Source organism: Monodon monoceros, unplaced genomic scaffold (assembly GCF_005190385.1).
Source record: "Monodon monoceros isolate NGI ecotype Baffin Bay Population unplaced genomic scaffold, NGI_Narwhal_1 Super_Scaffold_16, whole genome shotgun sequence".
NCBI lineage: Eukaryota > Metazoa > Chordata > Mammalia > Artiodactyla > Monodontidae > Monodon > Monodon monoceros.
This window is the reverse complement of record NW_021703772.1, coordinates 18,594,223-18,613,203: the sequence shown is the minus strand read 5'-3', so window position 1 is coordinate 18,613,203 and position 18,981 is coordinate 18,594,223. Positions and strand designations below refer to the sequence as shown.

The 18,981-nt window shown below is 53.9% G+C and overlaps 2 protein-coding genes across 6 annotated transcripts; both read left to right on the top strand.

Annotated features, from left to right (window-relative positions):
• The first annotated feature begins 3,283 nt into the window (after nucleotides 1-3,283).
• LOC114896837 (tubulin alpha-1 chain-like) lies at nucleotides 3,284-6,169 on the top strand. The gene is made up of 3 exons (XM_029225285.1): nucleotides 3,284-3,502; nucleotides 3,834-3,982; nucleotides 4,731-6,169. The coding sequence occupies exons 1-3, from the start codon at nucleotides 3,382-3,384 to the stop codon at nucleotides 5,736-5,738; spliced, it is 1,278 nt and encodes a 425-aa protein (XP_029081118.1). The 5' UTR covers nucleotides 3,284-3,381; the 3' UTR covers nucleotides 5,739-6,169.
• Nucleotides 6,170-10,928: 4,759 nt separating this feature from the next.
• On the top strand, nucleotides 10,929-18,206 carry DNAJB2 (DnaJ heat shock protein family (Hsp40) member B2). Of its 5 annotated transcripts, none has more exons than XR_003793945.1 (10): nucleotides 10,929-11,130; nucleotides 11,407-11,507; nucleotides 12,152-12,261; nucleotides 13,319-13,372; nucleotides 13,571-13,693; nucleotides 14,438-14,530; nucleotides 14,756-14,858; nucleotides 15,048-15,118; nucleotides 15,957-17,067; nucleotides 17,277-17,899. XR_003793945.1 is itself a non-coding variant. In XM_029225284.1 (10 exons), the coding sequence occupies exons 2-10, from the start codon at nucleotides 11,443-11,445 to the stop codon at nucleotides 17,285-17,287; spliced, it is 837 nt and encodes a 278-aa protein (XP_029081117.1). In that variant the 5' UTR covers nucleotides 10,929-11,130; nucleotides 11,407-11,442; the 3' UTR covers nucleotides 17,288-18,205. The 5 variants fall into 5 exon arrangements, 2 of the variants coding, with proteins under 2 accessions (XP_029081117.1, XP_029081116.1); XM_029225284.1 differs by having other exon boundaries at nucleotides 15,957-16,163; nucleotides 17,277-18,205; XR_003793947.1 differs by having other exon boundaries at nucleotides 11,009-11,060.
• The last annotated feature ends 775 nt before the right edge of the window (nucleotides 18,207-18,981 follow it).

Genomic DNA, 18,981 nt, shown 5'->3' with positions numbered 1-18,981 from the left:
CTTGCAGCAGACAGACAGACAGACGACCCCAGCCAGCCCCCAGCCAGGCAGCATGGTAAGCAGAGGTGGGGCTGAGCGTGCAAACGAGGGTCCCATGGTCCAGGTGTTCATGGGGTTACAGCGTGTGGGCAGGTCAGGTGGGGGAGAGGGAGAGAAACTTCCAGATGTGAGTGCAGCCCCCCAAATGTGCTGGTATGTTCAGGGGATAGAGAGGGACAGGCCATGGTAACTAGGACACGGTCTGAGTCTAAGGGGCTGCTGAAGGGCTCTGAATTTAGGGGTAGGGAGAGTGGGGTAAGCAGGACAGGGGCAGCAAGTGTAGGCACTTTCCTGCAAACCTTGGGCCCCTGCTGGCCTCTGGTCCCACCTCCCGGCTGTAAGGACACATCTTCATAGTCCTGTTCTTCTGCTGTGCCTTGATCTGACCCCTCATTTCAGCTACATATCAGTGGGGAGAGGGAGGGTGCTACATATGGGGCTCATTTGGTATCTTTTACCCGGCTCCCCGACAGGCAGGATAGAAGGGCAGTTAGGAGTGTGGTTGGACCCAGACTGTCCCCTCTCTGAATATTCCTGGTTTTGCTCGTGACTTTGAGCAAGTTGTTTGGCCTGAGAGTCAGTAAAATAGCGTAATAAAGACACACCTCCCTAAGGGGTTCTTGTGACGATTAAGGCAGATAGCGTATGCGAAGCGCTGAGCACAGTGCCTGGCACCTAACTGACGCTTACTGTACGGAACTGAACCACCTAATGACAAAGCCTGCCAGTGTGAGATTATGCTATTTTCACCGGCAAGAAAAGGGAATGGGAGCAGCTGAGGTGCGGTTTGAGGTCAAGTCTGTGTGATTCCAGGGGCTGAATTCTTTGCCCAAACCCAGAGTGAGGGGCATCGTTTCCAGCGACCCTGGCATACCCCAGGTCAGACACACCTTGCGTGGGCCAGCAGCTGTGGGAGCCAGGACAGGGTATGGCTTTGTGCACAGAGCCTGGGCAGGCTCTGAGGTGCAGCAGCGGGTGGTGGCCCTGCCAGCCAGGTGATTGGTGAGCTGAGTCAGCCCTCCCTCCTGGACCTGGGGATTTCTGGAGTCTTTTGTCCCGAAATCCCTCCCAGCTTAATTCATTACTTTCTCTTTCTATGACCCCCAGGGTTGGGGGATGGGGAATTGGTAAGGGGGTCCGACAGGTATGGCGCACCCTACTTTGTGTCGTCCAATGAGCCAGGCAACTTACACGCATTCTTTCATCCGCAGAGCGATTCTAGGAGGGGCTCTTGTTATCGCCCCACTTCACCAGGGGAAGACGCCCACAGAGAGGCAAGTGGGGGAGTAATGGGGCTGGGATACAGGTGGTCTATGTATTAATCCCAGTCATCTAAAAATCACAAAAAGTCAAGGCCCTTGTGTCATATTTACGAAGTCAGAGAAGTGTAAAATTTATGGATAAAGCAACGTCATTATGAAATATTTCAGACATGAGAAAAGGTATAAAGAATAATGTAATGAACACCTGCTACCCAGCTTAAGAAACAGAATCCTTCTCTGAATGCATTCACCTCCCTCCTCTAACGTTATTCCAAATTGGGTGCTAATATTTTCCCTTGCTTTCTTTACTTCTGTAATACATTCCAAGAATATACAGCAAATATAAAAATTTATCTGTAAACGATGCGTACAAGTTAAAGATTTATATAAATAGTACTGTATTATGATTCTTCTTAATTTGCTTTTTTTCTATTAAGAATTTTGGGGGGCAAGACTCTTTTTTAAAAAAATTAATTAATTTTATTTTTGGCTGTGTTGGGTCTTCGTTGCTGTGCACGGGCTTTCTCTAGTTGCAGTGAGCAGGGGCTACTCTTCGTTGTGGTGCGTGGGCTTCTCATTGCGGTGGCCTCTCTTGTTGCGGAGCACGGGCTCTAGGCGCGCGGGCTTCAGTAGTTGTGGCACGTGGGCTCAGTAGTTGTGCCTTGCGGGCTCTAGAGCTCAGGCTCAGTAGTTGTGGCGCACGGGCTTAGTTGCTCCGCAGCATGTGGGATCTTCCCGGGCCAGGGCTCGAACCCGTGTCCCTTGCATTGGCAGGCAGATTCTTAACCACTGCGCCACCAGGGAAGCCCAAGATTCTTTCCTGTATTCATCCACGTCCACTTCTGAATCATCCTTTATTTTCTCCTGTTGAAGGACATTTAATTGGCTTCTGTTGCTATGGTACTGTGACTGTTCTTGCACCTGTTTTCTTGTGTACCTATGTGAGAATTTCTCTAGAGCATCTTCAGCTTTCCTAGATATTGCCAGATCACTCTCCAAAAAAGATGCATCACTTTGGGCTTCTAGCAGCAGTGTGAGAATTCTCATTTCTCTACATCCTCCACAGGATTAAGCCTTAAAGCTTGGGGAAATTTGATGGATGTGGGTGCTCGTTTTGTTGTTAAAGTCTGCCGTAAATACTTCTCAAGCAGGAAGAAACATTCTGGGATCCTACTTACCACACTGTCACGTATCTGTTATCATATGAAATGCTCCCTTCCCCAGACAGTGAGTTTCTTAAGCGCAGGGACTGGGTATTAGGTGTTATGTATCCCCAGTCTCTGCCCGGTGTCAGGCAGATAATGGAGGCTCAGTACATGATGAAGCAGGAGGGTCAAGTCTTTTTGATGCTCATGGGGCTCCCCAGGAAGGGCAATGACCTTTCCGTTTTTCTAGGACCAAGCAGGTTACCCCAGTCCTGCTCCGGGGGCCAAGAACTCTTTGACCAGCCTTGAGTCACGTGAGGAAGAACTCACTTCCCAGCTCCTCATCACTCCAGAACCACACACACCCAAGAGGAAAGCACAGCACACACACATCCATCCCAGGCCCACTTTCCCCTTCCTTGCTGGCATTCCTAGCTTTAACATGAATCCAGAGTTCCTTCTGCTTTTCTAAACCTCATCCTTGTCCCTGACCCCTGAAACCTCACTTGGATCTTGTGTTCCTTACTAATGGCCCCTAATTTCTTTCTGGACATGGGTGGGTTGCCTATCATGCTCTGTCAGACTCATCTGAGCCCCTCAATGTTCCTCAAGATGCTTGGTCACTGAGCAAAGACTCTATAATCTTAGAACTGGTCACATCTTCTGCTTCCCCTGAGGGCTTTGCCCGCCGCCACTGCCCCCCACCCCTGGGACATGGGGCGCCGAGAGCAAAGTCCAGGAACTCTTGCTCTCAGCCGGGGAACCACTCAAGGAAGGAAGGCAGGAATCGTGTCCAGGCATGATATGCTTCTCTCTGCCCTTTGTCCACTCAGCGTGAGTGTATCTCAGTCCACGTGGGGCAGGCTGGAGTGCAGACTGGCAATGCCTGCTGGGAGCTCTGCTGCTTGGAACATGGGATCCAACTAGATGGGCAGATGCCCAGCGACAAGACAATCGGGGGAGGGGATGACTCCTTCAACACCTTCTTTAGTGAAACTGGGGCTGGCAAACATGTGTCCCGGGTGGTGTTTGTGGATCTGGAGCCCACTGTGATTGGTGAGTGATGACCAGCCCCTGCCACGGCCTTGTCCCAGGTACCACAGCAAGTCCTTCTCCATAATTGGAGAGCACTGGTTTGTCATCCCCAGTTGCTGCAGCGAATCAGAACTCCAGCTCTGCCGTCACTCAGCTCCAGAGTCTCAAGGTCACTCCACATCTCTTTCCTTTTCGTTGAAGTACACTTAAGATCAAGGGCAATAACAGCAGGCTGAATGGGGCTCCTCTAGGGTAGAACTTCGGGCCTGGTGACCCCACCCCTTCTGGGTACCCTGGGGCTCCAGGAGCCAGGCTGCAAGGGGAGGGGGACCTAAAATTCTGCCCATTGCAGATGAGGTTCGGACGGGCACGTATCGCCAGCTCTTCCATCCAGAGCAGCTCATCACCGGCAAGGAAGATGCTGCCAATAACTATGCCCGTGGCCACTACACCAACGGAAAGGAGCTCATCGACCCGGTGCTGGACCGGATTCGGAAGCTGGTGAGAGAAGAGCTGAGGGCTGGGGAGGGGGGAGTCTGGATTCCTGTTGTGAAGTGGTCTGGAGACCAGACAGGGGAAGGGCACCTTCCATCCTTGGGAGAGTCTCCTGGACAAGCATTAAACACACAGGATCAGGACTAGTGAGGAGGGGAGGCAGAGTATGGGCTCCAGCCTGGAGCTGGGTGTCCCTTTTATCTGCTATAGTAAGTGGCCCAATGCTGGGCAGAGTGGCTGTCAGTTGATAGGCTGCCTGGCCAAGATATGAGCACCCATAAGCAGTCCCAGAATGCCACCTTGTATTGTAGGTATGTAGGCAGAAGGCCCTGTGAAAAACAGGGATCCAAACAATACCAGCTCAAGGCTCTCTGATCAACTTCGGCCTGCAGCAAGGATGGGGATCAGGTTCCTGGGCTGTTCATCTCAGTAAGGAAGCCCTCCAGAAACATCTGGTTAGATCAGGGGGCACGGGTAGGAAGCCGGGTGGAGTTGGCAAGTTACGATGACAAAAATGACCATGGCCCAAAAGTCAAGAGAGCTGTCTGTGGAAGGCTTCAGGAGGTTTGAGAGAGGAAGAAAGACAAGGAGGAGAGAGTGGGACCTCCTTATCAGGGTCTATTTTGTGCCCTTGTTAAAGTCTTCCAAGGATTTTATGAAACTTTTGGGGAAATCTCAAACAGCACAAGCTGGTTCTTTGCTGTTGGTCAGCTGTGCTTCACATCCCATGTTTCTCTTCGCCTTCACGTTCTAGGCTGACCAGTGCACAGGACTCCAAGGATTCCTCATCTTCCACAGCTTTGGAGGGGGCACTGGCTCTGGCTTCACCTCACTCCTGATGGAGTGGCTCTCTGTTGACTATGGCAAGAAATCCAAGCTGGAGTTCTCCATCTACCCAGCCCCGCAGGTGTCCACAGCCGTGGTGGAGCCCTATAACTCCATCCTGACCACCCACACCACCCTGGAGCACTCAGACTGTGCCTTCATGGTGGACAACGAAGCCATCTATGACATCTGCCGCCGCAACCTAGACATCGAGCGCCCGACGTACACCAACCTCAACCGCCTCATCAGCCAGATCGTCTCCTCCATCACGGCCTCCCTGCGCTTCGACGGCGCCCTCAACGTGGACCTCACGGAGTTCCAGACCAACCTGGTGCCCTACCCTCGCATCCACTTCCCCCTGGCCACCTATGCGCCAGTCATCTCTGCAGAGAAAGCCTACCACGAGCAGCTGTCGGTGGCAGAGATCACCAATGCCTGCTTCGAGCCTGCCAACCAGATGGTGAAGTGTGATCCTCGTCACGGCAAGTACATGGCCTGCTGCCTGCTGTACCGTGGAGACGTGGTGCCCAAGGATGTCAACGCCGCCATCGCTGCCATCAAGACCAAGCGCAGTATTCAGTTCGTGGACTGGTGCCCCACGGGCTTCAAGGTTGGCATCAACTACCAGCCTCCCACTGTGGTGCCCGGGGGTGATCTGGCCAAGGTGCAGCGTGCCGTGTGCATGCTGAGCAACACGACTGCCATCGCTGAGGCCTGGGCCCGCCTGGACCACAAGTTCGACCTGATGTATGCCAAGAGGGCGTTTGTGCACTGGTACGTGGGCGAGGGCATGGAGGAGGGTGAGTTCTCCGAGGCCTGGGAGGATATGGCTGCCCTGGAGAAGGATTATGAGGAGGTGGGCATGGATAGTGTGGAGGGGGAGGGAGAAGAGGAGGAGGGGGATGAATACTGGGGGAATCCTTCACGTCTGTCCTAAATAAAGTGCTATGGCCTTATTGCCTCACAAATGTCTTTTCCTCTTGGGAAAAACCATGGGGGTGGGGGGCTTTTCCTTCAAAAGAGATAGGAAGGCTGGTATCTTAGCCTGGGTTCCCCAGAAAGACGATCTGACTTCAGATTTCATTAATGAGTGCAATTCCACGGAGCAGAATGGGGGCCGAGGTGGGTAAAGCAGAGAAGGAGGGAGAACTCACCCTAGAGAAGATGTAGCTGGATAAATGGCATCTCAGACCATTCCCTGGGAGAGTGGGCAGGAGAGGAGGTGAGCGTGGGGAATTTCTGCACTGGCTCCATTCTTCCCTTGGTTAAACCTTCGCCTCATCAAACATTAACTTGCCTGTACTTCAGGTTGCACACACTTGGGCTGCAGGGTCAACAGGGAATCCCTGGGCAGGAGGTGAGGCGCTGTCTGTGTGTGAAGCTGGTCCGAGCTGCACAGGGCTGCAAAAAGAGCCTGGTGAGGCCAGGGGATGTGAAGTAGTGCCTTAGGGTAGTCTGATACAGCTGGTCCTCACTAGCCCACCCTCCTGTCTTCTTCAGTGTGGAGTGTAGAGAGTCCGGAAGCTGGCATTAAGGCAGAAGTGGTACAGTGGAAGCAACAACGGGGGAATGGGGGTGAAGGGAGAGCTTACCTCCCTGTAATCTCCATCACATTCATCACTTTTTGATAAAGACAAATCACCTTTCTTTAAACTATGCCACATGCACAGCTTTAAGCCCCCACTTCCAACCAGGTGGCTGCCCTAAAATCCTTGTATGTGGATTTTCTGCAGCGCCTTCTGGGTTAGGAGGATAGCTTAATTATTTAGGAACCCATTTTGGCTGAATAGCTCAGCTATATCCTCCAACCCATTTTTTTTTTTTCTCTGAAAGGACTGAATTTCAAATCTCTGTCCTGTGTCTTTCTCTCTATTAACTGGTTTCAAATTTGGGGAAGAAAGAGAGGTTATTTGGGGAGCCTTTCAAACACCAGAAAAAATCACTGCCCTTTATTCAGCTCCTAGTATGCTAGGCCCTGCATCCATACTATCTTCTTTAATCCTGAGGTAAATACAGTTATTGTACCCACCCACTGGACTGGAAGCTCCATGCGAACAAGGCCTGTTCTACGCTCAGGACCCAGAATGCTGTCTGATACATAGATTCTCAAATTTGTTAAATAGACTTGTTCGATGAATGCCCATTTTATAGATGTGGTGACTGAGGCTTGGAGAAGTCATGTGGCTTGCACAAGGTTACCCAGCTAGTAAGTGGAGGAGTCGGGATTGAAACCCAGGTCAGCCTGGGCCAAAGCTTATGCTGCTGCCCTCCCCTTCCTAGGGTGTCCTCCCCTCCTGCCCTCAGCAGACACAGGCACCTCTCCAGACGCCACCTCTTCAGGGCCTGCCAGCTCTGCAGTGCCCAGACAGTGACTCAGGTGCCTCGAAGGCAGGGAGGGGGTGATGCTTGACACTTCCTTGCCCAGGCACTGTGGTAGAGGGCATGTGGGGCGGAGGAGGGACCCAGCTTCCAGGGCTGAACAAGGGCAGAGGTGTCTCTGGGGCCACGTTTTGGGGTTGTCAGTGTCCTCTAAAAGCCCTCTGCCACTGACATCCAATAGGTGAGGTAAGGGTTTGGGAGAGGCCAGGAGGGAGGGCCCTGAGGAAGGTCTTTACCACCCAACACGGCTGGGCATCCACAGAGGTGGCCAGGCTCCCCTCCTGATAGCTGTACCAGCCAACCCACCCTGGGCAGCTGGATGGCCACCTCTTCTCTGACCCCGTGAGGCCTCCCAGCTACTAACTCTGCAGGCAAGCCCTGGCAGGCCTAGGTTGGACTGGGTGTGGATGTGGGGAGGTGGCAACCCAGATCTCCATGGGACAGCTGGGAGCGCCACCCAGCCTGGCTCCTGGGGACTCCCTCAGTGCGGGGGAATGCTGTCATCCCTGAGGCTTCTAAAGCCAGGGTACAATTACCTCTTGCAGGCAGACACAAGAGACAGAGCCCCAACCTTGGATTCCACCCAGCACATTTACTCCCTCGCCTCTAATGTGTCAGGAGCATGCCTGCCTCCGAAGCTGCATTCCCTCCTTCCGGAACGCCACCTCCCCCTGCTGGCCTCAGTGTTGCCATTTTTTCCAGGTTAGATCACAGTCACCCAGAACCCATCTGGCACTGGAGACCTCTCCCTCATCTAGATTCTCCCTCTTACTGGCTGTCTCTATCACTCATTCAGTACTTGGCATGGACTGCCTTGTACCATAGCACTTAGCTTGTTGCTGATATCCTATTTCCCCAGCTAGATTTAAAAATATTACATTTGACCAGTTGCTATGTGCACATGCTTCAGTACTTGTAAGGTAACAAAGAGATTTACAAACAGCAAAAATAAGTCCCCTTCATTTGTTCCCCTCTTGGCAGCCACCACTGTTCACTCTTTTGGTTAGTACTCCCTTCCAGACATCTATGTATATATACTAATGTGTGCACACACGCATTTAAATACGCTTTGCTCTGCATCTTGTTTTTTTACTTAACAATAAATCTAGAAGATGGTGCACATCAGTACATATAGATATACCTTGTTCTTTTTGGTGACAATATAGTATTCCACAGTACCTTGTACGATTGCTTATTTAACCAGTTTGCTATTAATGACATAGTATTTAGGTTGTTTTTAATCGTTTGCTATGAAAAGAATGCTGCAACCCTTGTACATGCTTCTTTGCACATATGTACAACCACAAATTATTAGAATTGGCATTACTGGGTCACAGGCTATACACCTTTAATTTTTTTGTTTTTTGCGGTACATGGGCCTATCACTGTTGTGGCCTCTCCCGTTGCGGAGCACAGGCTCCGGATGCGCAGGCTCAGCGGCCATGGCTCACGGGCCCAGCCGCTCCGCGGCATGTGGGATCTTCCCGGACTGGGTCATGAACCCGTATTCCCTGCATCGGCAGGCAGACTTTCAACCACTGCGCCACCAGGGAAGCCCCTATATACCTTGATTTTTGATATATACTTCATACTGCTCTCTTTAGAAGTTATATCCAAACACCCCTCCTACTACCAATGTATGAGACCGCCTGTGTCCATACAACATATTACACTTTTTGACCTTTGTCAATCATCCAAGAAGTGAAAGTATTTTGCTGCAGCTTTCCTTTATAATTCTCTTGCTATGAATGATACTGAGCATCTTTTCATATTTAAAAGCCAGTACTTTCTCTTCTGTGAACTGTCTTGTCTGTGCCCTTCACCCATTTAAAGAACTGCATTGTTTGTCTTTTCTCATAAATTTGTCGGAATTCCCTGTGAACAAAGGAAATTAACCCTTTGCTTGCTAGATGTGTTCCACATAATTTCCCTTGGCTGTCATTTGTCTGTGTCCCAATGAGGTTTTCATCTCCCTGAGTACAGGGACTGAAACTTAAAGCTCTCTGTATTCCTACTCTTAATATAAAACCACATACATGGTAGGGTGCTAGACAAATGTCTGTTGAGATAAAAGAAGTAAACAGAAAGAGATTTGGAAGATTTTGGAGTGACCTAACCGCAAACAGGTAGGCATCAAGGGAAGTTGGGCAGCCAGCACCACAGTCAAGGTCAGGGCACAGGACATCCTGCTTAAAAAGCCCCTGGCCCCTCCACCCACTGCAGTGAGGCCTCCTCTCACCCTGGCGTCGAGGCTGACATTTCCTCCTCCAGACACTAGAGGCCACTGCTGGCTCTGCTTGCCACCACTGCAGAAATGAATTCTCAACTGCCCCTGCTTCTCTGTGACTTGCTCCAGATTCCAAGTCCCAGTTGGAGCTTCCAACTGGCAGAACATCCGGCTTTTGCCTACACCTTGGAGCCAGGAAGTCTGGGAGAGCAAGTGTCGGGTTTTGTGGCAGGTAGTGGCCTGGCTCCCATCAAAGCCCACGCAATGGGAATTTGCCAGATGTAGGTAGGTAGGAGGCTCAGGCTGTGAGCAGCCAGGAAAACTGGACAAACGCACACCAGGCTCTTCTCTCACGTCTGGCTCAAGCCCTTCTCTTTGACGAAGCATTTCTGGGTCACCCAGCCTAAAATATTCTTCTGGATACACATAACCAGTATTGCTTGGGCCAGTCATGATGCCAGAGAAACTTTGTACCAAGACCTACTATGTACCATACCTCATTTGACTTTCAAACAGCCCTAGGCGTTACCTGTATTTAGGGAGGAAAAACTGAGTCCTTAGAGGTTTTCTTGTCACACAGTAGTACCAGGTTGCAAACCCAGGTCTGTTTCCAAAGCCTTGGGGTTTCCCAGTGGTCTATACTGATGGGCTGGTAGTTGGAGCTCTGTGAAGGTAGGGATTGGGCCGCAGTCTTCTTTTTACATCCTGGCAGCATCTACAACATAGAAGATGCTCAATTAATGCTTGTGGATTGGCCTGGATATCAAGTAGGAGCCAGTTCTAGAAGGTTCTCTAACTTTCCCATGAGGCCTGAAGCCAGAAAACACTCTAAGGTGGAAGAGGTCTACTCAGGATCAGTTTGGAAAGAAAAACCTCGAATCTGGGGAACTTCTTCTCCTTTTTTTCCCCCCATTTTCCCATTAACCACCCATTAATCCCATTAATCTCCCAAATGTGTCAAAATTGTTAAGAACATGTTCCCATCTGTGCATTATTTAATCATCCAATGGATATTTTTGAACCGCACTACTGTCCTGAATACTCCAGTGAGAAAAAAGACATAATCTCTGCCCTGTGGAGTTTGCATCCTAGTGGGGGAGGTGACTGTCAATCAGATAATCAAACAAATAAATGCTCTGACCAGTGTGAGGAAGGTTGCCAAGAGATGCTATGAGAGGCAGGTCTGACCTACTCAGGGAAGTTGGACAGCCTCTTCTGAGGGCTGGGGCTTAGAGCAGGGATCTCAAGAAGGGGGAGGATTTAGGCCCAGAGAGGAGTCTGTGAGCCCTTGAAGTGGCGACTTCCTCTGGGTGAGTAATCCTCGGTCATCGAGCCTGTCTCTAGGAAAGCCACAGAGGGGCCAGGGGCTGGGTGGCTTGTTTGTTGGCAAGTGCGTCACTCCTGGATGGAGCCTGCCGCTGTCTCCCGGGTCCCATCTGGGGATGACGTTGTCCTGGTGCAAGCCCAAAATAGCCGGCTCCGCCTCCATCTCCCGGCAGCCCCTGCAGCAGCACACACCCCCCTCCACCCCCCAAGGTGACAGGCCGAGCCGGCCTCCTCTGGGTCTCTAGTAGTTTCCGTGCCGCTGACGCAAGCTTGCGCGCACAGCTGGGCCTGCCGCGTCCTACGCAGCAGCCGCGAGCCGGGCAGCCGGTGCCAGACGGTTCCCGGCGGGGGGCAGGGGCGGGGCGCTCCAAGAGGCCAGGGACTCCCGGCGGAGGAGGTGCGGGCGGGGGGCCCCGGTCAGGCTGGGGGGCCCTGGGCCGGGCTGCTGGCGTTTGGGGGCCGCGATAGGGCGCCCCGGCCCTGGGCCCCGAGATAGCCCGTGGCACCGGCCTGCGAGGGCCGATAAGGCTGCCCGAGGGAGCCGAGTCACCGGCCGCGAGGAGAGCCAGCGGGCTCCGCGGCCCCCTGGGAGCGCCTCCCGCCGCCCCCGGGGTCTCCAGCCCCGGGAGGGGCTCTCGGTTCTTTCCGCCTGACTGTACCTTCTCTACCGTAGCCCCAAGGAGGCCCGCCTGACGACTGACGAGTTGCCATGGCATCCTACTACGAGATCCTAGACGTGCCGCGAAGTGCGTCCGCTGATGACATCAAAAAGGCGTAAGTGCCTCCGCTGTGCACCAGAAAGCCACTCACCCCCCTCCCCCCGCTCCGCCACCCTGGGGCCCTTCAGAGGCTGGGCTGAGAGAGCCAGGTCCTTAGAAAGGATTGCGGGCCTCCCTCAGAGGGCGACCCCTGTAGGGAGGAAGGAGACCCCTGGATGAGTAGGAGAAAGTCTACAGCGTGAAGCTCCGCTGGAAGGTGCAGTGTGAGCTCTTTTCCAGTACAGCCCCCCCATCCCCTCCCTTCCCCTTTATTCCTACGCCAACCCCCAGCCTCTAGGTGTGGACTGTCTCAGGATGCGGTGCAAAGATGCTCAAGCACTGTGCCCCTCCCCCCCACGGCCGCATGTACCCACGTCCTTAGCAACCCCAGCCCCAGCGAGCCCCAGGGAGGCGTTAGGCCTGGGGCTTTCTCATCCTTACGTCTAATACAAGTGTATAGTCCCAGCACTGGCTGCAGAGGGGCGAGATGGGGACTCCGTTAAAACATTGCTGCAGGGGCAGCCCTAGCAGCTGGCATGGACCGGGATCTGAGTGGTGGAAGGGCTATGGTGGGCTAACAGGAAGTGGGTCGTTCTGTTCCCTAGTGAGAAGTGCCTGCGTTTGTCTCCTGACCCTCCCCTCTGAACCCACTTCCTGCAGATATCGGAAGAAGGCTTTACAATGGCACCCAGACAAGAACCCAGATAATAAAGAGTTTGCTGAGAAGAAGTTCAAGGAGGTGGCCGAGGCGTATGAAGTGCTGTCGGACAGTAAGGGCCAGGGTCAGGGGTCAGGGCAGGGCAGCACCTGTCACTGCCACTTCATGCCCCCTCACACTCTTTCCCAAAGCCATGCTGCCACCACCCCAGTCTCCTCCATGCCTTTTCCAACCTGGCATTTAAGTGCCCCCCTCCCACAGGGACTCTGGGATTTTTTTGTTTGTTTGTTTCAATTCAGAGGAGCACCTACTGTGTGTCAAGCACCCTTTTATTCTTCCCCTGATCCCCTGTCTCAGTGTCTGCTCCCCAGGGTCTGCTAGTTGCATCATGGATCCTGACAAGGGGAAGGAAGCAGGGCAGGTAACCAAGGTGTGCCGAGCCTCCTCTGTGCCAGGCATTGGTAGTTGTAATCTCCATGAGTCCTCACAGCCATCCTGTGAGACAGGATTTATCACCCCCATTTTTCAGGCAAGGAAACTGTGGCTGAGAGAGGTGAAGTAACTTGCTCGAGGAATATGAGTCCAGGTCTTTCATTCATTAATTCAAAAAATATTCACTGAGTGCTTATGGTGCCAGGCCCTTGTTGGGTACTGAGGAACGATGGAGGACGAGCAGGCCCTACAAGTCCTGATGGGTTTATCACAGTCTGGTCAGGGAAGGCCAACATTAACCAAGTGAATGCATAGACAAGATTATTCCAAAGGAACATAGCAGGGTGATGTGATAGGGAATAGGGAATAATAGGCACCAGTTTTAGGTAGTCAAGAAAGGTCTCTCTGTGACATTTAGGCTAGGCCCTGATTAATAATAACATAGTAATGATTAGCTAACATTTATGAAGCACTATGTATCAGGCACTGTGCAAGGTGGATTATCTTATTTAATCCTTGCAACTCTGAGGTCGGTGCTGTTATTGTGTCCATTTTACAGATGAGAAGGAGCCACTATGTGAAGGGCTGAGCTGCTGCTAAAACCTGTAGCGCATGTCCCCTGTGCAACCTGCTGCCCCCCAATTGTCAGTCTCTGGCCAGTCCTCTGAGGGGCCTAGCCTGGAAGGGGAGGCCGTCATCCCAGAGGGAGGGAGAAATGATCTGTTCTCTCTTTCCAGAGCATAAGCGTGAGATCTACGACCACTATGGCCGGGAAGGGCTGACTGGGGCAGGTAGGTGGAGCGGGGGCACCCAGGGATGGAAGTGGGTCAGGGAGGAAGGGGGAGGGCAGATTCCTGCAGTGGATGCTTGCTCTCACTCTGCTCTCGAGGCTCCTGGAGTCTCCCTGGAGTCTCTGTGCCTTAGGGGGGCCCCTGGCTCAGGGCAGGGTGCACGCCCTAAGCCCCCTCCTCATCCTGCCTCTCCTTCAGGTACTGGCCCGTGTCGGGCGGAAGCTGGCAGTGGCGGCCCTGGCTTCACCTTCACCTTCCGCAGCCCGGAGGAGGTCTTCCGGGAGTTCTTCGGGAGTGGTGACCCTTTTGCAGAGCTCTTTGGTGAGTGGACTCGGGCGGCCTCTGATAAGCTCGACTTCTCCCTCCAGGCCTGCTCTCCATCAGCTGGGAGGCCCTTAGGCGGGAGGCTGAGAGGGAAGCAGAATTCCACGGACAGAAGATTTTGTGTGGGTGGATCCAGTGAGCTCTGGGACAGAACCTTACACATTCCAGAACCCGCGTGACCTATAGTGACACTTCAGAGACTCGCCTTATTAAATGATAACAATAATTCATTGTTAAACCTCCACAGTGACAGCCATGAAAGCAAGACTCAGAGCATCATGGGACAGTAATAATGCCATTACAAACAACAACAGATACCACTTTTTTGAATGGTTAAATGAACCCTGTGAGGTAGATAATTTTATCCACATTTACAGATGAGAAAACTGAGGCACATTCAGATAACTTGCTTACAGTCACACAGCAGATGGCGGAGCCGGGGCTTGTAGCTGTGTCTGCCTGACATCACACCAGGCTTATCTGCATAAAACTGAAGGAGCTATTCCCCACCCCCCTTCCTTTATTCTTCATAGTGGCCAGAATTGACCAGGGAACTTTTTCATATAATAATACTAAAAAGGAATTTAATTTATAAATCAGTCCAAGCGAAAAAGAAAAAAATCAGAAATGTACCCAGTTGCTTAGCAGCTTATATTTCGAGACTTCAGAGCAGGGTTCACACATTCTAGGGGTGGGGGAATCTTTTCACCAGATGATGGTTCATCTGCTTACTTGTTGCAGATGACCTGGGCCCGTTCTCAGAGCTTCAGAATCGGAGTGCCCGACACTCGGGCCCTTTCTTCACCTTCTCTTCCTCCTTCCCTGGACACTCTGGTAAGTGCCGTCCCTTCCCATGCTTGCAAGCATTTGGAGTCCTGGAGCCCCTCCTCTCAGCTTGTCATCTTCCCACGCCTTCTCTCTGTGTCTCTGGAACCCTGCCTCTGGGCAGCTCTGCGGGGAGACCCCACAGAGGTTCCTGGTCCATTGTGCATGCAGCCTGCCTGGTACAGCCTCTGTCTAACATCCTCTTCTCCTCCTCCTCCTTTGTCCCAATGCCAGATTTCTCCTCCTCATCTTTCTCCTTCAGTCCTGGGGCTGGTGCTTTTCGCTCTGTTTCTACATCTACCACCTTTGTCCAAGGACGCCGCATCACGACGCGCAGGTGAGGGCTCCTTCTGGGACCATGCGGGGTGTGGGGTGGGTGGGGGTGGAGTGGAGCCGCATACGACTGGAGAGCAGCTCCCTGAGGGCAGAGCGCAGACTGCCCTGTCCACTGCGACGTCCCGGAGCCTGGACAGGTGCCCGCAGGACTCGGGCACGCCCAACGAATGAACTGTGCTGTCTCCCCCAGGATCATGGAGAACGGGCAGGAGCGGGTGGAAGTGGAGGAGGACGGGCAGCTGAAGTCTGTCACAATCAATGGTGAGGAGCGGCTCTGCCACCCAATCCCGATCAGGAAGCCCCAGGCCCCAAAGCCCCTTCCCCTAACTGCTCCTCTCTGAACTCCCCTGGGGCAGGGAAGCCAGATTGGCAGGGTCGGAGATGGTGATCCCGGGGAAGGGGGCTGGGACAGAGAATTGTGGAGTCTCAGAGGGCCAGCTAATCATGTGTGGGGTGCCTGGAGTTTGCAGAGCACTTGACTATTTTTAAAGCACTTGCGCACATACCACATCCCTTGTATTCTTAAAACACCCGGGGGAAAGCAGGGCAGTTTGCATTCGCCCTACTTTTCGTTTGAGGAGACTGAGCCTCAGCACAGCTAAATGGCCCTAACTCCCAAGTAGCCCCAGGCCCAAGGCTTTGACCTACTTACCAAAGGGTAAAGCCAGGAATGAAACTCAGGACACAGGGCTCCTGGAGCTGAACTCTTCTTCCCACAACGCTGTCACGCAGTACAGGATGGTCACCATGACTACCCTTTTATGCCCGCCGACTCCGGGAGCTCTGTGTGCTAAAGGCTCTTCATGGGCTCTCTTATTTAATCATTGGAACAATTTGATGATGCAGGCACTCACGTCATTCCCATTTTATAGATGAGGAAAGGGAGGCTTAGGGAGGTTGAGTAACTTGCCAAAGGAGACAGCTCATACCTGCTGGAGCCGAATGCCTGGCCATGCTCATAACCACTACGCTAGGTGCCAAAATGCATGCACACCAGTTCCAGAGGAGGAGCTGTGAGTGGTCAGAGTGGCTGCTGCATGAGGCCGGATTCCTGCAGCCTGGATCAGAGCCTGGATCATGGTGGCTGTTACTCCCACAGGTATCCCGGATGACCTGGCACTGGGCTTGGAGCTGAGCCGTCGCGAGCAGCAACAGTCTGTCACCTCCAGGTCAGGGGCCACACAGGTCCGGCAGACCCCTGTGTCGCGACCCCCTGACAGCGACCTCTCTGAGGATGACGAGGACCTGCAGCTTGCCATGGCCTACAGCCTGTCAGAGATGGAGGCAGCTGGGAAGAAACCAGCAGGTGGGCGGGGGGCACAGCGTCGACGGCAGGGGCAGCCCAAGGCCCAGAACCACGACCCAGGCATGGGGGAGACCCATGAGGGTGCAAGGGGTGACACAGCCAAACCCAGCCCATCTCCGGAGGAGAAGGCCTCTCGCTGCCTCATCCTCTGATCACCAGGCCCAACCCACCCGATTCAGGGGGCCAGGGGTCCTGTTCACTGTCAGGAGAGCAGAGAGGGGCATGGCCTGAGTTGCAGGAGCCCCTCTCCACCTCCGTGCTCCCTCCCAGGTCCACCCCCCTCCACCCTCCAGCGTGGAGTCAGGATTTGCTGTGCTCAGCCCACGGCTGATAGGTCCCTGGCAAAGCCCAGGGTGGGGGGCCTCAGGGCAGTGGGAGGGCCTGAGGAGCCAGGATTCACTTATTCTTATTAGACAGGGAGTTTAAAGGGGCATTAGTGGCTTGGGTCAGGCCTTTCGTGCCCAGGTCTTCTGCCACCTGTGTTGCTGATGATGTTAAGGAAGGAGGACTTGGCCTGAGGTTCTCTGAGCCAGAGTCAGCAGCCACGGCTCTCCTTATCCGGCTGCAGACAACCCCACCCTGGTTTCTGCGCAGTGTTGAGCTCTGACGTCTCTGTTGCTTCCCTCCTGGTGCTGCTTCTCCCTCGCACTCTTCTCTCTGCAATTCCCCGTGGGCCGCATCGCTTGCTTTCACTGCCGTCTGGCTGGGACTCCCTTCTTGCTTCCCCCAGAAGGCCTCTTTGTGGCGAGGAAGATTCTGTGGCCAGTAGGGCCATAAGGTCTTCCGGGGAGGCTAGCTGGGTGGGGCGGGAGCCTCTCGGCCGTCCAGATTCGGAACCGGAGCCTACTCCTCCTCCCTTCCTCTTGCTGCCTCAGCCTGCCCCAGGCCTTGGGACTAGCCAGAGGTGAGGCCGGCTAATCCTGGAGAGGGGGGTTAAGGCCAGGTTGCCCCAGGAGGGAGGCTTAGGAGGGGACCATATCCCATCCTCCTGCACCATGCATCAGGGCTCAGGGAGAGGCCACAGGGCTAGCCCAGGGCTGCATGCTCAGCTCCGTCCTCCACGGCTTGCTGCTGACCCTCTCTCCTGTCACCCCGCCCCTGCTCTCTCCCCAGATGTGTTCTGAGCTGGATGTCCGGGACCCAGAATGGCAGCACAGTTCCAACAGGACAGCGCCCAACCCTGTGCACTGGGAGGGGACCCTCCATTCCTCTCCCTCGCCCATGCTGAGCGTAGAGCCGGGCCTGGGTGGTGGGTGGGGGCTGGGTGGGAAGTAGTCTTAGCCTGTAAACGCTTCCCTGGGTGTTTGGTGCTGTCTCTTGGGGACTACAAGTCCCAGAATGCAACGCACCATGCCTCCTTTCTGTTAGATCGTGCTTGGGGGAAGTGGTGCACAGTTACAGAGCTGTGCATCTTGGGACATGTAGTTCCAGCCCTGGTCGGCTTGTTAACTCACTGTGAGATGGGGCGATTGTGTCCTTTGATTTGTCCCTGGCAGGGGTGGCAAGAATGTGGATGAAGGGGTAATGGTCTGAGCTTTGTTTCCCCTGACACCTCTTGCTAGCGCCGGGGTTAGAGTGTACCAATCAAGGTTCTGTGGCATCTCGGAGAGGCTCTTTTCCTGTGGGCAGTCCCGGGGTCTGAGAATGAGCCACGGCTGATCAGCTAAGCAGGGCGTGGTCTCAGAAGGCTGACAGGCGTGGGAGCTTGGAAGCTAGCCCTCTCAGTGGTGGTGGTGGTGGTGGTGGGGGGGGGGGGGGGCCGGTGTGTGGCTGGAATTGGTGTGTGATGGGTGCTCTGGGCATGTTGCTGCTTGTATGGCTTCTTCGGCCTCTGACCCCGCTGCCCATTCTTTCTCTCCAACACCACAGAAGCTGCCTCTCCTCCTCCCTCCCTGGGGAGCCTGGTGGCTGGGGAGGGGAGTGGTGGAGCCGGGCTGTTGCCAGACCCTGGGCCGTTGAGTCTCAGAGACCTATCAAAGCCAGCGGGGCTGAGCTCAGACCAAGAGGGAGACACTGGAACTCAATAAAGCTGAGTTTCGAGAGTTTGGTGGTGTGCCGTGTTCCCTGTGCTTCCCTTCCCGGGGTGGGGAACCCTGGGAGACCAGCGGGTGACACACCTCCCTTTATTGCCCAGGCATCCAGAAGTTGCAAGCTTTCCCAGCTGACAGCAGGAGTCCTCTCTTTGACCAGGTGGCCCTCTCTAAGTGTGTTGTAGAAGTCCATGAAATGCGCATTCTTCTGCCCTCACTTCTTGGGGCCCCACAGCTGGCTCTCCCCAGGTAGCTGTTGTTCCCCTTACGCAGGGTCCCACCACCCAATACTCTGTGGCACAGCTAGGACCAGACTGAGTAATGACTTGACTGAAAGCATGGGGCCAACAGAAAGCCGGGAACACGTGGTGAAAAACCTGTAAAAACCTCCTCCCAAGGCCCAGAGACTGAGTCCCCTCCACAGGTCTCCTTAGCTTAAGGCCAGTGGGCAGTGTCAGAGGCCTGCCTCTCTCCATGTGGAGTGGCACACGTCCACCCCACCCAGGGTCCAGGCCTCAAACTCATCAGGGCCCCAGGGAGGAGAAAGCCAGGTACCTCTCCCGCTTCTCTCTCCAGATACCTGCAGAGATGCCCTCCCAGGCACCTTTGACAAGCACCTTTCTATTGTCAAGCAGGGAGGTGTGGCTCCCCACCAATGCTCTCTTCCATTCCGGGATGAGCACTTGGCTTCATCTTCAGTGGCCAAAGGGTCTATATTGTATTTTTCTCAAAGCAAGGAAGCAGCCTGCCCTGAAAGAGGACTTTCAAGCCTCTATCTTGAGAGAGAG